This window comes from Lygodium microphyllum, chromosome 22, assembly GCF_053477565.2.
Source record: "Lygodium microphyllum isolate KBCC chromosome 22, Lygodium_microphyllum_v1.1.10, whole genome shotgun sequence".
NCBI lineage: Eukaryota > Viridiplantae > Streptophyta > Polypodiopsida > Schizaeales > Lygodiaceae > Lygodium > Lygodium microphyllum.
The window spans coordinates 133,354,774-133,370,444 of NC_141156.1; the positions used below are offsets into that span (position 1 = coordinate 133,354,774).

Here is a 15,671-nt window from a genome sequence, read left to right on the forward strand (position 1 = left end):
GAAGACACTGCCCGGCAGGAATGACACGGGGTTTGCCAACTAGGGTCTCTCGAGTCTGCCTCGCAATGGAACTTATCCGGCCATTCCCACTAGGATTGACCTAAAGTCTGGGTTCCTAACAGTTGAGTCTTTCTAACAGCCTTCTAGCATCGATCGACAGCCGCTCCATTTTGCGTAGATACGACTGGACCCAAATAGACTCATACCGCACTTGGTTCAAAGAGAATGGGAAATGAGAGGGATGCATTGCTCGACCTCTTTGCTCGTAGGGCATAGTCCCATTCCGGTCCCCTAAAACGGTATGAATCAAGTTTTTAACTTACATTGTCTAAGGTCATTGTCTGACTTTTCCTAACATTTCACATTAACATTTCCTTTGAGGAAAGCTCTCAGCTAACCGAGACCACCCTTCCGTAGGATAGACCCATTGGTCACATCCACCACGCTTCCCTCGGGGGTTGTTTTAGTTATCTAATTACCTACCACATTATGTGAGACACATAAGAGAAGCTTCCTTAATTAACCTGTTAATCACATGTTCCTTTACATAATTTAGGGCACAGACACGAACACAATATAACAAGATCAAACACTTCCTTAACTTATCTTTAGATTAATGTTTGTCTCCCGCCCATACAGGAGAATTAAGTGTCCCTCTCTGCCTCCGCAGAAATAATCCTTTCACATCTCGGAAATAAAAATCTGAAGGTTTATTCTACCAAGATTTTGCCTTGTAACTAGTATCAAGGCCTCGAGATCCCATCTCGAGTCACATAGAACTCTTATGTAGGGTCCGAAGGCATTGGGATTTATGACCAGAGCCCCCTGGCACCCAAGCGTCCTCCTACGCTAAGTAATTTCCACGGAGAGACCTCTTGCAATGGGTTCGATCCACATTTCCGGCACGGATTCATAACCCCCTTGGTTAGGGTTTGGCGGTTTTCGGGGGATAGCTAGCACCATCTTTCCTTAATTATCCCTTTAGGAAATCATCCACAGCTGAAGCAACCAGCCTAATAACATTTACTAGGGAAAACATCCCTTTTGTTCCCATGGCAATCAGTCATGATAGACCCGGCCATGAAATCATCAATCACAAACAACTTGGATTAGCATCCAAAACAACATCAACAAATAGTTGAATGCACAACCTCTTGCTTCAAGGTATGGCGATCCCATTGCATTTACAACCATAATTTAACTTGGATGTATCAAAACACTTGCTCAAGGAATCTACAACCTTTTCAAACAACCAAGCATAACTTGGGTCAATAATCCATTCAGGGTTAGGTCACCAACTTCTATTAAGCTAGGAGCGTATCCATTTGCGATAGTCTATAGCAAGATCGATAAAACAATTCGCAAGCAATTATACTTAACCTCTTAACTTCTTCTGAAGCTCTCTTCCCCTTGGGTGTTTCCTTGTGGTAACTTAGTCCTAACCCAAAGTATTGATTGTTCAACCCAGGAAACGGACAAGCCTTATTTGCAACCCATCTAAGAGCCTTTATTCTTCTAGTTCTTTACTCATTTCTCTCTAACCAAGTAAAGTTAACACACTTGGCAACGCAAGACTTTTTCACCTAGGCCTTCAGGATATAGTCTAGATGCATGCGTCCCATCCATCTCTCTTGATGTGGTACTATGCAGAATTTTCCAATCAAACTTACCCATCATGCACATGGTGCGTTTAATATATTAGTACATCCTAAGCGACCATTAACTCTCTTCGTACCTGACAACAAATACTTATTCCCAATGCACCAGATCTCATGTGACTTGCGTATATGAAAGTCTAGGTTTCTATCCATCGGTGCAATTGCATCCTATGAATGGAAACTAACCTTTCATGTGTTTAATTTTTATGTAGATGCAAATCGTGATTATTATTGGTTAATTTAAACATTGCTCTATGCGAAGTTCTCTCATTTTATGTAAAATTTTATGAAAACCGTATCATTTCATGTGCATCAATCTATGTGGAATCCATTCTATTTGTCCACTTGACTCCCATGCAATCATCCCGTATTTGTAATATTTCGTGCAACAATATTTCATGTACTAGGCTAGTCAATATTTCATGCAACTCATGCACCTGACTTTTCATAATCATGCACTTTAAGTATGAGCAATAAGAATAGTGGGAGGGTTAGAGGACACCATTTTCGAGGGGTGCTCAATGTTGTCTTGCTAGGTGTCATGAGCCATCCACGGACTTCCGGTCTCATGCATCCGTGTAACCCTGAGTGTCCTTGATTTCTTGATGGCCGCGAATGAGTCTTCGTGTTTGGCCTTCTGATTTCTCTTCAAGTTCTCTTCTTTCTCACCTTCTTCTTCTTCTTCTCCTCTCTGTCCCTCTTCCTCTTCTTCCTCTTCTTCCTCTTCTTCTTCTTCTTCTTCTTCTTCTTCTCCTCTCTCCCCCTCTTCTTCTCCTTCTTCTTCTCCTCTCTCTCCCTCTTCTTCTCCTTCTCTCTCTCCCTCTTCTTCTCCTTCCCTCTCTCCCTCTTCCTCTCCTTCTTCTTCTCCTCTCTCTCCCTCTTCTTCTCCCTCTTCTTCTCCTCCTCTCTCTCTCTTCTTCTCCTTCTTCTTCTCCTTCTTCTTCTCCTTCCCTCTCTCCCTCTTCCTCTCCTTCTTCTTCTCCTCTCTCTCCCTCTTCTTCTCCTTCGTCTTCTCCTCCTCTCTCTCCCTCTCCTCCTCCTCCTCCTCCTCCTCCTCTCCTCCTCCTCCTCTCTCTCCCTCTTCTTCTCCTTCGTCTTCTCCTCCTCTCTCTCCCTCTCCTCCTCCTCCTCCTCCTCCTTCTCTCTCTCCCTCTTCTTCTCCTCTCTCTCCCTCTTCTTCTCCTTCTTCTTCTCCTCTCTCTCCCTCTTCTTCTCCTTCTCTCTCTCCCTCTTCTTCTCCTTCTTCTTCTCCTCTCTCTCCTTCTTCTCCTTCTTCCTCTCCTCTCCTTCTATCTCTCCCTACTCCTTCTTCACGGCTAGGGGCACTGAAATTATGAGGGGGGGTGTTGACGTCACAGCCAGGGGCACTGTTCCAGATGGATGAGGGGGAAGCTTCTGCGGACTACTAGGGGGGCGCTCTCCCAACGGAGGGAGGGGGGAGCCTTTATAAGGTGGGGGGAGAAAGCGGTTGTCCGCCGCCATTTGGAGGGGCTACATGCCCCCCCCCTTCTCTCCATTACTCACCCTCACTCTCTCTCCCCCTGGCATGCAGACGGCAAGGGGAGAGAGAGGGAGGAATTTTTTTGAAAAAATTTAAAAATTTAAGGGGGGAGGTTCGCATGGGGCAGGCATGGGGGAAACACCGGGAATGTTACACCTTAAAAGTTTTGAAGTACTTAAATACTTTAGTATTTTCCTTCATGAACTATATCTAGAGTTTTCTAGAATAATCATCAATAAATGTGACAAAATGGTTAGACTCCCAAATATCTATATATATATCATAAAGTATATTCTTGCTTATATCTCTATCATGTGAGAAGAGCTGCTTTGCGTACTTTCCAAACTGACATGCTTCACAAACTTTATGTAATTCTACAACTCTAAATGTTAGCAAACCCTTCGGATTGCACTCATTTCAGCCTTTTTAGATTTGCATGTCTAGTTCTTTTGTGCCATATTTCAATGTTCGCAACTACACCTTTGCCTTTAGCATACATAACGGCATTTATAACAGGACCCTTCTAGCATCTAAAGTAAACGTGTGGCCAACTTTTCTTTATTTTACAATCAACTTGCACTTATTATTGAAATCTTTGCCAAAATATCCCTTTGCATTAAATCTAACTTATACTCTTGTTCTACCATTTTTTAGTACTAAAATACCAAATTATTAATGATGGATGGCACATATAAAACATCCAACAAACACTTTGTATGACCATCATACAAGGATAATGAAACTTTTTTAATATGTGAAATCATTTTTTATCATCATTCTATCTTGAGAACAATACATAATTTTCTTAGTACCACTTGCCAACCACTATGAATATGATCCTTCTTATGAAAACCATGGGTTGCAGTATGATATGTTTCTCCATGGCAATGATAGACAATTCCACTATTACTAGGGCCTATGTTCTACCATTCATCTCTTCCTCTAGAGCTCCCCTTGGCTCCAGAAGTACCATGGCCTCCTATAATTTTCATATCATGAAACTATTTATTTAACCTATTTTGTTGGTTACCACTAACAAACCCATACCATGGCCGCTTGAAGAGGATCTACTATACCCCGTTCTTGAACTTGAGTAAAAATTTTGGACCTCTTCACCACTTCTTTTACATGATTCACTCTATATTTTTATTTTTTCAATGATCATGAGAGAGACCAACTCATTAAAATGTGGAAATGGGTTCTATACTTTCATAGATGTAACAAATGATTTCTAGGCCTCTCATTATCAAGGCCACCCAAAGTAGATGAAACCAAATTGTCATCATCAGACATTACATCGCTAGTTGCTAAGCCATTTACAAAGCTCTTCACCTTCAAAATATACTCATTTACATAGATCTTCCCTTTCTTCAAAATATTCAACTCTTGCTTGAGTTGAATCTTTTGTATCTTTGTATTTATTGAAAAAATATTCTCAAAGGTTGTCCAAACTACATGTGAACTTTTTGCATTTCTCATATGCCCCAACATAGTGTTATCGATGACTATAGGCAGCCAATACATTAAACTCTTGTCTTTTACATTCCATTTTTTCCATACCTTTAATTTTTCTATAGTCGTAGGATCACTTAGCTTTGGTTTCCTTTCTTTACCTGAAACAAACTTGAAGAGGCCCTTTCCAATAACAAAGTTTGTTACACAAAACTTCCATGATGGATTCTTGTCTAGCTTCTTGATGATATGATTTTCATTATTCATAGCTATTATCACAAAATTGAGTATCTAACAACAAGAAAAACTTTTGCAACCCCTCACAAAATGTGTATGACAATAAATTGGGTAGGCTTTTTCAATGATTGCTCAATAATACATACAATTAACTATGTGTTTGCACACAAACCTTATGTTTACTTCTTGACAAACACCTTAGAACTTATAGATTTAAAATTTATAACATGTGTATTAGAGAATGGCCAACATACCAAAATTAAAGCACCTCCTCCTGAAACTATTGTATGCAACCTTGTAGGGCTAAAACAAGGCTTCAAATGACCTTGAATGGCCAAAAACATAGTGAGAAATCCATAAAGGGCCTATTTGTAGTATATACACCATTTTTTTTTCACACTAAATCTCATAGCAATTTGAGATTTTTGCTCTACCTTGCTTTTGGTGCCTCCACAGTCATTATCCAAGGGAAAGAGAGAGAAAATGGGAGAGATTCTTACTTATTGTTTACTTGCTTGAATTATTTCTCCTTCTCCTTCACTTCAGCCTTCAAAAGTAGCCTCTTTAGTGTTAGTGCTCTAATACCATTTCACAAATCGTGTGATGGAAAGACTTGCTTGAGCTGCTATGTCAAACACACACAATATACACAAGAGAAAGCTCACCCAAGAATACAAGAACTGAGATGGAGCCTAAAACGTTTTCTTGTTGGTCTTATTCCTTCTTTCTCGCATAATACAATTCACATAAAGTATAGATTAGATTCAATATAAAGGAAAGTATAGATTAGATTCAACATAAAGGAAAGTTGCATGCTAAGTCAAATTGTGCATAATTGACTACACTAATCGATTATGGCACTATAATTATGCCAAATGTAGATAGATATAACAAACCAAATATAATAAGTGATAAGTTAGTGGCCATGTGAAGATCATAATGATCACCTATGTGCTAAGTGTAGACATGCGAATCCATTTAACTAGGTGGTCTATTATCAATATTTGCAAGTATTGAACTTGCCATCTCAACAATACAGATACTAGAGATTCACCCTTTAAAGCTTTTCCAATATTTTTTTTCCCATTAGAGGTCATTTTGGTCTCCATTTGGGTCTTGCAAGTTAGTCAAAACTAATTTCTAGGTATACTATAGTTTCACTTATATTTAATTCTTATAGGTATGGAGATTATAGATTTCAAATCTCTAAGGTGTGAGGTGTCTACTAGGTTGTAGAACAAAGGATATTTGCATATAGATTGCAAATTATAGCTATTGTTGTGCATTTACTAAAAAAGATTGTATATTTTGGTTTTATTGATAAGCTTGGTTGTAGATTACAAGTTATGCGAGGTTGCTTATTGTCTTTCCAAAATCTTTGATAATTTTAACTGGATCATCAGTGAGAATCTTGATAATAATAATTATCAAGCATGAAAGTTTAAGATAAAAATTTTCTTAAAGGGAACTTGGAACTACATTTCAAGAGACATAGTAGTGGCACCCAAAGCCCCTCAACAAAATGCTAATGCAGAACAGATAAAGACTAAGAAGGATCGGAGCAAGCCTAGAGTAAAGTGATGTATTAGCTATTTGTGAGTATCAAAAATAGTATATTGGACTATTTATAGTAATCTAAAACCCCCACTGTTGCTTGGAAGAATCTAGCAAGGTTGTTTGAGGTAAACATAAAGGCCAAAAAGTTGTTACTCAAGTCAGAGCTAAATCAAGTTAAAAGAGGAAACACGTCCATCAAGAATTATGCATCAAAGATCAAGAGCATTATCGAAGCTCTTGGATCTATCAGTGTAGCATTTGATGATGATATTATGTGAGTTCAAAAGAAATGATATTTTAGTTAGTGAAATTTACAAGATTATATTTATAAAAGGGATTTTTAAATTTTAGTTAGTGAAATTACAGGATTATATTTATAAAAGAGATTTTTTAATTACAATTTGGTAAAAAATCTATAAGTTTAGTAAAGTAAAAGGTGTCATTTTATGACCTTATAGCATTTAATACAATTTATACTTGATATTTACCTTTTAATTGATCTACTTGACTAAAGGTCTCATGCTTCATAGTTGAAACTTCCTTTTCCTACTATTGATGGAGAGAAATGTAATGCTTATTTTCCATTTTTGTCGACCCATTTGTTAAGTTGTGGGTATGTGATGCACTTTGGATAGCAATCAAGACATATATGGAAGTTTACAATTTAATTACCATAACTTATCAGTTTTTGAATATGTAATCCATATATTTCAAGTTTTATAAAAGAGAAATGATTGTAGCAATCAAAATTTCTCATCACATACATTATATTAAAACATGAAAGATTGTTGGTATATGTGTGCTTTAGATATTAATAAAGACATATATGAAAATCTTTATTTAGTTACCATAACTTATCGATTCTTAAATATGTAATCCATGCATTCCCAGCTTTATAAAAGAGAATTTATTATAGCAATCGAATTTTCCCATCACGTACCATATATTAAAACATGAAAGATTGTAGGTATGTGATTTGCTTTGGATATCAATGAAGACAAGAAGTCTACATTTTAATTAACATAACTTATCGGTTCTCGAATATGTAATGCATACATTTCAAGCTTTGATTATATATTACTTCCTCTCATAACTTCTTTTTGACTCTCCAAATAATACCATTCCTCATAAAGAATTTTAATCTCAAAAGTTGATGTAACTTTGTAAGTATAAAGCTTGTGTACAATTATAACATCACTTAGCCGATGATTGATTTAGACCTCATGTTGGAAATTCATTTTAACACCAACAAAACTTCGAGGGTTTCCTTATAATAGCTTACTAGGTGTAATCTATTAATTGAGAATGTGTGCACCTTTCAATGTCTACACTCATAGTTAAGATGGTGATGGCTTTGCTATGTCTTTAGAGATAACTCCCTGACCCTTTGTGTAGCACATAGACAATCATGAGCTTTGGGCAGCATTAATATTTCAATCATTTTTTTCTCTAGAGAATAATATAGTAGCAACTTCAAAGGGTTTTTGTGGATGAATGTTATAAATTTCCTATTGTGCTTTCTATATTATTGAGTGAACTTGCATTGAAGTTTGTAACACATCTTAACATGCTATAGCTCAATAAATACATATGCTTAAGATATAATTTTGAATACAATGAATACCTTGATCATCTTGACTATTACCACTACTCATTACTTCAAAAAGACTCACGAATTTGTAATTTCAAACAAGATTACTTGACTAGTCTTCATTGTGTACTGTAGAGATATGCATACTTTCAATTGTGTATGAAGAAATTTCTTCTTATGCACGTCAAAAGGAAGTGAAAGTAACCACCTTTTAGTAGGAAAGTGCATGTGTTTTTTGTCTTCCTATGTTAAAAGTGTCAAGCAAGACCATCTCCATCAAGCTCCATTTTTCTAAAGAAGACCAAATTTATTGACTTGCATTGCTTGGTCTCAAGGCCCTATACTTTAAATCTCTAAGTAGATGTCTTTCTCACGTGCCTTTTCTTTTAATCATGACATCATCCTATACGTGATAGCATTTCCTAAGTTTTTTTTTTTGGGTATTTCCTAATTGGAACATGCCTCCATACAAGAATTGACAATTATGCTCCTATACCAAGTAATATAATTGTTTCTCAAATATCCCACGAACTAATTCACCTCTATCTTATGTGAATTCCAAAACTATTCTGGATATACACATGATGTTTGCATATGCATGTGCATGTGCACATTATGTGTTTGATATGCATGTAGACACACTAACTTAGTTTACGTGGATAACAATTTGGTAGTTTGAGATAAGAGTAAGTTTTTTCTATTGACTGACACATTTGTGCACAAATGTATGCTTACCTTTAAAACATGCATGATCACACGGTTAGGGAGACCCTACTTCCCTTGCAACTTGCTAGTATTATAGTCTCGGTTGTCCCACATCTTAGGCTAGTTACATTCACACCCTGAAAGCCAATTTGGGATACAAAAGGAAGGGGCATTTGGTTGACGTGGCGACTTTCAATTTGTTCTATGAATCACGCACGATAGAAAAGTTTGGGCAAGACAAGTGATGCATCCTTTGCTTTGCATCACTTCGCGTTGCTTGCTTCCCTCTCCTCCTCTCAAAACGCTTTCCCCTCCTATCCTCTTGCCTCATTGTCCCTATCACTAGACTAACTATAAGCAAGTGAGGTGTTGTCAGTTGTCCAATCCACCCCTAATGACATCATGTGGCAGGCTAGAAGAACCTAGTAAGAGAAGCTTGGGGAAGGCCGATAGAGCATGGAGCTAAAAAGGATAAGGGAATGTGAGGGGATTCTAGGGATTTTGATTTAAGGACGCATTAAGACATGGCCTCTCATGGGGTGCTTTTTATCAATTTAGATGCCACAAATATTACCAATAGAAGCACATTGAGTGCGATGATGTGTAAATAACTCCTCTTTCCTCTAGGTTATAACTTTCTTTTAAGAGGCACAATCTGTAAATTGATCCTTTAATAGGACTCTCCTTAGGCTTCATTGTGACTTCTCTTGGGAATTCTTACACGAGTCGTTGTGACTCGAAACTCCCATGATAGCAAAACTGCTGAATTCTGATCATATAATATAAAAATTGTAATGCTACTTGGGTTGGTAATTAATTATAAGTGTGCGGCAGGAGCTCATTTTCAGAAGCCAGACGTCGAGATATTGCAGCTTACTATACCTACGTAGCAGCAGCAGGCTGACAAGAGAGAGAGAGAGAGAGAGAGAGAGAGGAAGCGATGGCTCGAGCACTGGTTCAGACAAGAGAAGGAGAGCCCGAGGAGGTGATGCAGTTGGTCACCATCAAGGAGAAGCACGGTCTGCCATCGCCAGGGCACGTCCTTGTGAGGATGATTGTCCGCCCCATCCACCCAGTCGACCTCATCTTTGTACGCTCGGGCCGCCTCGTCCATCAGCTCAACGACAGGCACCCCATCATTGGCACGGAGGGCTTCGGGATAGTCGAAGAGGTATAATCATAGATACCATATTCTGACGTCCCTTTGTACAGTAAGTTAGGGTTCGTTCTTCTTTCTCCTGCTTGACAGTTGAAAACTTCGTTATAAGCTGTGAGCATGTCGATCATTCTGACCGTTTGTACAGTAATTAATTAGGGTTAATCTTTCTCCTGAGTCCTGATTGTCTGTTGCAAACCTTGGCCAGATTGGCGGTAATGTGAGCAAGTTTAAGCCTGGCCAGCGTGTCATCCCCCTTGTCTGGATGGAGCACTTGAAAACGGGAGAGGGTTCCTGGCAGGACTATGTGGCGCTGCCAGAGGAACACATCGTGGCTTGCCCCGATGGCATCAGCGATGAGACAGCTGCCCAGTTTTTTGTGAACCCCTGGACTGCCTTTGGCCTTCTCGAGGATCTGGCTGCTCCCAAGGGCGAATACATATTACACACAGCAGCGGCATCTGTCCTTGGCAGGTCTGTGTGTCCCTAGTCCTGTATGTGCATGCTGCATTAACATGATCAGTGATCTTATATCAAACATCTGAAACTCACGATAGAGACGATGCTTGCTTACTGTTCTCAGTGAGGTTTAGAACGACAGCATATGTGATGGTCTAAAAAGCACTTGCTAGATGCTAGATAGGTTTGCTTGTACCAGTTAATATAGTTGCTTGTGCAGAACGCATGCGAGAGAGAGAGAGAGAGAGAGAGAGAGAGAGAGAGAGAGATTTTCATTCCATCCTGCCTTGAGCAACAGGCAGCTAATACAACTAGCTAAACATTGGGGTCTGAAGACCATCAATGTGGTTAGAAGAGACACATATAAAGATGAATTGATAGCCCTTGGTGCGGACCATGTGATCAACTCCGAGACAGAAGGTAATTGTAGGCATTTGTGTATGTGTATGGATGGCGTTGATTGACCCCTTTTGCTTAAAGATGGAGGCAAGAATATTCAGTTATATGAACTAATGGGAACATGTGTGCGTTCGCACTACATCAGATGTGGTTCAGTTAGTGAAGGAAATAACAAGTGGGAAAGGAGCCTATGGGGCTTTTGATGCCGTTGCTGGCAGCTTGACCAAGGTAAGTAAGGCCCTTTGAATTGTTCCTTGTTTATTCATCAATCTAATAAGGAGAGATTGTGAGCAAGCATCTCCTTTCATGATGGGTTGCTGTGTAATTGTCTGTTTTGTTGTATTTTAGGTTGTGGGTGCGAGTGTAAGGGATGGTGGGAAAGTGTTTGTGTATGGAGGGCTATCTGGATGGGACATCAGCTTTAGTGCGCTGGATCTGATGAGGGGAGTGCAAGTGAGCTTTTGGAACGGCTGGCAATACGTCGAGGATGCAGAGAGACGAGCTCGCGCGTGCGCAGAGGTTTTGAAGCTGCTGGAGGCGAAGGTCATCACGCCCTTGGCTGGCCAAAAGTTCCCGCTGGAAGACTTCGGGGCAGCCATCCGAGAGTCTAAAAAGGACAACAGAGGTGGAAAAGTGCTTCTGATAAGCTAAAAAATGTAATTGAATGCCTCGAATGCCTAATAAATATCGCCCATTAAAACGGTATGCAAAGTTACACTGCTATTTTATTATTGAAAGTTATCCTTCTATTATTATTGTTAAGTTGGCTTTCTTTGATTCCTCAAACGCCTTGACATTGTGTGTGAAGTTCTCACACTACTCTTCAATCTCTTAGAAGCCTAAATAACTTTTGGGTGTAAATTGTAATAACATCCAAAGTGATGGTATTGTAATGTCTCAGTATGCATGAAAAAGATTGAATTCTCATGTTTACTTTCCTTGCTAGATGTTGTTTGCTTTTGAAACCCTTAATAGACACATATTTATGCTAGCTTCCTAAGAAAAGAAAAGAGAATATCTCCATTAGCAAGATATCCGAATGAGTGATGAGAATTGGGTCTTGTTGCAACAGATATCACAAGGCTTTTAATTTATTGCTACATGAAAATGGGAAGACAATTTCTTGATCAACAAGATAGAGGTTACAAGGCATGAGGAAAAAAGTCATTTTATGGCATATAAGAAAAACCAAAATGTTTTCTAGTAATTTAAGCAGATAGGTTAATATTTTAATGTGCTTGCCAGATCCCCCCTTGACAGCACGATTGAGTAGTCCATCAAGAGATCATTCTAGGCAACGCCGTTCTGAACTCCCTTGGAATGTTGTGGACTTTACTACCTAAGATCACTGGAGTCTACCTTGTAGGGGAAGGTCTGCACAATTCCACGAGGATCATGAGAGTTGCTTAGGACCAACCATGGGTTGAGGTTATGAGACACTAGATGTCACACTACCAACTTCCTGTAACAACTTAATGGATGGATTCACTGGAAGCATTGACAATTGTCATTGTTTCAAAGAACAAGATATAGGAAACCATTTTGACTTTGTGAAGTGGATGGTAGGCATGATTCCCCTTTGCAATAATTGACATGGTCCTTTGGTGATGCCTATAATGAGCGATTTATTTCTATCAAGGGCCATCCCAAGTTGCCCAAAAAAAATACATGAAAAGTGAAAGAGTTGACATGGTCCTTTGGCAATGCTTATGATGGGGGATTTTTTTTTTGTTTAGAGCCATCCCATGAATTCCAAAAGAAAACAAGAAAATGGGATAAAGAGATGGGTTGAATTATGGCATCCAGTCTAATTAAAATGGCTCATTATAGATGAGGTAATTCTAATGATGTTGAGTCGTATTCCAAGATAGATCTAGCCAAATCTAGCCTCGAGTAGTCCTAATATCAAGAAACCATTCATGTGGATTTAGAGGTACATTAGATTGGCTAGGGAGGATGCAATCCATCTAAATATATTTAATATAACTCAAGTGAATTAGGTTCTAGCATTTCTATCTTGGACTCACAAACAAAAAATTAAGTTTCACAATAATATGCTTGCTATAATAGCTTTGTGCAAAAAAAATGGTAGTTTGGCATCCCTTCACCATTTCAACCATAACTATCTCATCCAATGTTGGGTTGAGGAGTTCTAATGTGTCAAACAAAGAGCACAACAAACCTGCATGTTTGTGTGATCACAATTTTTGTTTTATGAGTCTTACAACTTCTTGTTTTGCACAAAATAGAATAGTCCTTTATTGGGACAATAACATAGAATTGGTTGTTTCTAGATGCATCTATTGTCAATTTTGAATCATCAATATCTTGTTGTGGATCTCCTTTGATAAGGAATGAGGTAAGAAGCTATGGATCCACTATTCATACCATTTTAGAAGCATTTATATGTCATAAAAGAATTGCAAGCTTTTGGAAGATATGCCTCACAAGTGTATTGGAAGTGTAAATAGATTTTTCTGATACATATGCTATAATGTATTCCAATAGCAAGTAGATGTAAATTTGAGGTTGTTCTTGGCTAAGGAGTGGGTTGAATGTATGACATATGCCACTAGTGACATTGTACTTTGTAGATGATTTTATTAAGGGTTTGAGCTAGCATTGAGCATTAGGATATTATGTTTTCATACATGTTGAAGAGATGTGGACGTAGGATAGAAGCTCTCACTATCTAAGCACCCTTGAGAGCATGTTTTGGTGTTATTGAGATAGTGGTTATGTGCACATTAGTATCCATTGAAGTAATGGATGCATTTTGCTATGTGAGATGGCATCACGATAATTTTTATTTAAAAAATCATTGTATGAAATGGCTACTAAATGCATATGTAAATGTAACTAGGATGCAAAGCTACATAGAAATAATTGTCCACCACAAAACTTTCACATTAAAAAAACACGCATATGGGTAAACAAATTGTGCCAAACAGCCAATGAAAGAGTAAGGTGAAGTTTCCATATGACAATGTAAACCCACATATTAATTCAACGGTTTATAAGACACACTAGTTAACACATCACATATTTATCACTCTAGAACAAAGTATTCTATTGGCCATGTATAGGATAAGACTAGCATAATGTCTTAGAACCCACTATTGATGTAGGAGTTATATGATGTAGAGAAAGAGTTTGCTAGTATTCAATATTTCTTTTTAAAGCTTTGCACCATTATGGACTAGTTGTGTAGTCTTTCTGTGAAGGTTGATGACAATGGTTTAGTGGCAACATGCCTATATGGATTGTTAAAAAGCATTTCACTAGCATACTAGATATTGGAGACAATATTAAATCATTCTCTCATCCCACTATTAAGGGAGTAAACAAGGATGATATATTTTTCTAGCATTAGAAGTGCAACCACTAGTTCATTAGCAAGAGGGAAGAGAATGAATGATCATAGGTGGTCGCAAGAAAAGTGGTGATAGTAATGCAAGAGGCCAAGTTAGAGGACAAGGCTATGGAGGTTAGTAAGAAACAAAAGAAAAAACAAAATTAGCCTCAAAATAGCTAGTATAGTGGTAAGTATGCAAGAGGAAAGAGGGGCAATAGAAGCTATGGAGGAAGTTGGTAATAGGATTGGAAATTCCATTTAGTTATCCTGGTACCACATGGTACTATACATACAAGGGTTAGAGAAAATATGCTGATATGCATTTAGAAAAGAGTCCTATTCAATGATATTTCCAAGTCTCAAATATTTAATGCTCTAAAATTTGAACATAGTAACACAACTATCTATAAAAGGACTTCATATCAAGAGATATAATTTACATATAAAATTAGATAGAAAGGGTACATTAACTGAATTGGTGAGAGGTTTAGGTGCAATGATGTGGTGTTTAGGGTGACATGTCTACCAGTTTCTTGGGATGTCCTGCCCTTCAACCTGAATGACTGTGAGGAAAGCGGGGATTGAAATAAGAGTGAAGGGGGGTTTTGGAGGTTTAAAAGGAGCTAGTGGATCTGGCCATGGGTCATTTCCCACGTGGGAATCCCTAAGAGTGTTTTCTTTTCTTTTTGGCAACTATTTCCTAGCTCTCCTTTGATCTTGGGTTGATGGAAGTAGGGGCCTCATGGATTCTCAATGAAGACCTTGCTCATCATGTATGTCTTAATCGATAAGTGGATATTGATTGTTGTTGAGGCAATAAGAGATGATTACATATGGTGAACCGGCTTTTGTTCATGTCTTCCAAAAGCTTCATGCAGTAGGCAAGTAGCATGGTAGCTCGAAGTATGAGCCTTGCGATGGTATACCCATCTATTCCCGCATTTATATCAAAAAACAAGGGGTGGAATCACCCTTTCTCAATTGCTTTCTTTTGACTTAGCAACAACAACAAGAGCTTTAGATAGTTACAAGTTGTCACAAAGGTTGGATTTGGGCAATTCTGAAATGTGTCTATAAACTTCTTGAATGAAGGTGCCAGGTCTAACTCTTGACATTAGAGGCAGGTCCTCAAGTCAACTGTCTTTCACACTGAATATTAGGGGAAAGTGGTAACTTTCATGTGTGTTGAGGTTGTAGTAGTGAACACCATGCCTTCGTCTGTGGGGTAAATGCATGGGATCTCCTCTTTCCTTAGGTAGCAATACTCAATAGAAGGCCATCCATGCCTCATTGCTCTCCTCCAAGATAGTCTCCAAGCTGGCTATGATTCAAACCCATAGGCTTTTCCAACACATTATTCTGCTAGTACCTTGCCTCCTCTCCTTGGCATGAGTCACGATCTTGCAACTTTTGATCCAGCCATCTCCTCCCTAACACTACCCCAATCTTAGTCACTTGCTTCATTGTTAAAATATTGAGGATGCATGCTAAGGTGGATCAATGATGAGCAAAGAGACAATTATAATGAGGCATAAGTAAGGACAAAGAAGAACAATTGATATTATCCAAGCATAATGCAAGTACAAGTGAATGAGAATAAT

At 38.4% G+C, this 15,671-nt stretch overlaps 1 protein-coding gene across 1 annotated transcript; it reads left to right on the plus strand.

Annotated features, from left to right (window-relative positions):
- The first annotated feature begins 9,359 nt into the window (after positions 1–9,359).
- On the plus strand, positions 9,360–11,612 carry LOC148017640 (uncharacterized). The gene is made up of 5 exons (XM_087662705.1): positions 9,360–9,872; positions 10,066–10,331; positions 10,615–10,736; positions 10,861–10,943; positions 11,064–11,612. The coding sequence occupies exons 1-5, from the start codon at positions 9,642–9,644 to the stop codon at positions 11,364–11,366; spliced, it is 1,005 nt and encodes a 334-aa protein (XP_087518831.1). The 5' UTR covers positions 9,360–9,641; the 3' UTR covers positions 11,367–11,612.
- Positions 11,613–15,671: the final 4,059 nt, after the last annotated feature.

Excerpts from the sequence above, each read along its gene's own strand:
- LOC148017640 (XM_087662705.1), top strand. The coding sequence starts at position 9,642 with ATGGCTCGAGCACTGGTTCAGACAAGAGAAGGAGAGCCCGAGGAGGTG. Across the intron at positions 10,737-10,860 it reads GATCAACTCCGAGACAGAAG|ATGTGGTTCAGTTAGTGAAG; the intron begins GTAATTGTAGGC and ends GCACTACATCAG. Across the intron at positions 10,944-11,063 it reads TTGCTGGCAGCTTGACCAAG|GTTGTGGGTGCGAGTGTAAG; the intron begins GTAAGTAAGGCC and ends GTTGTATTTTAG.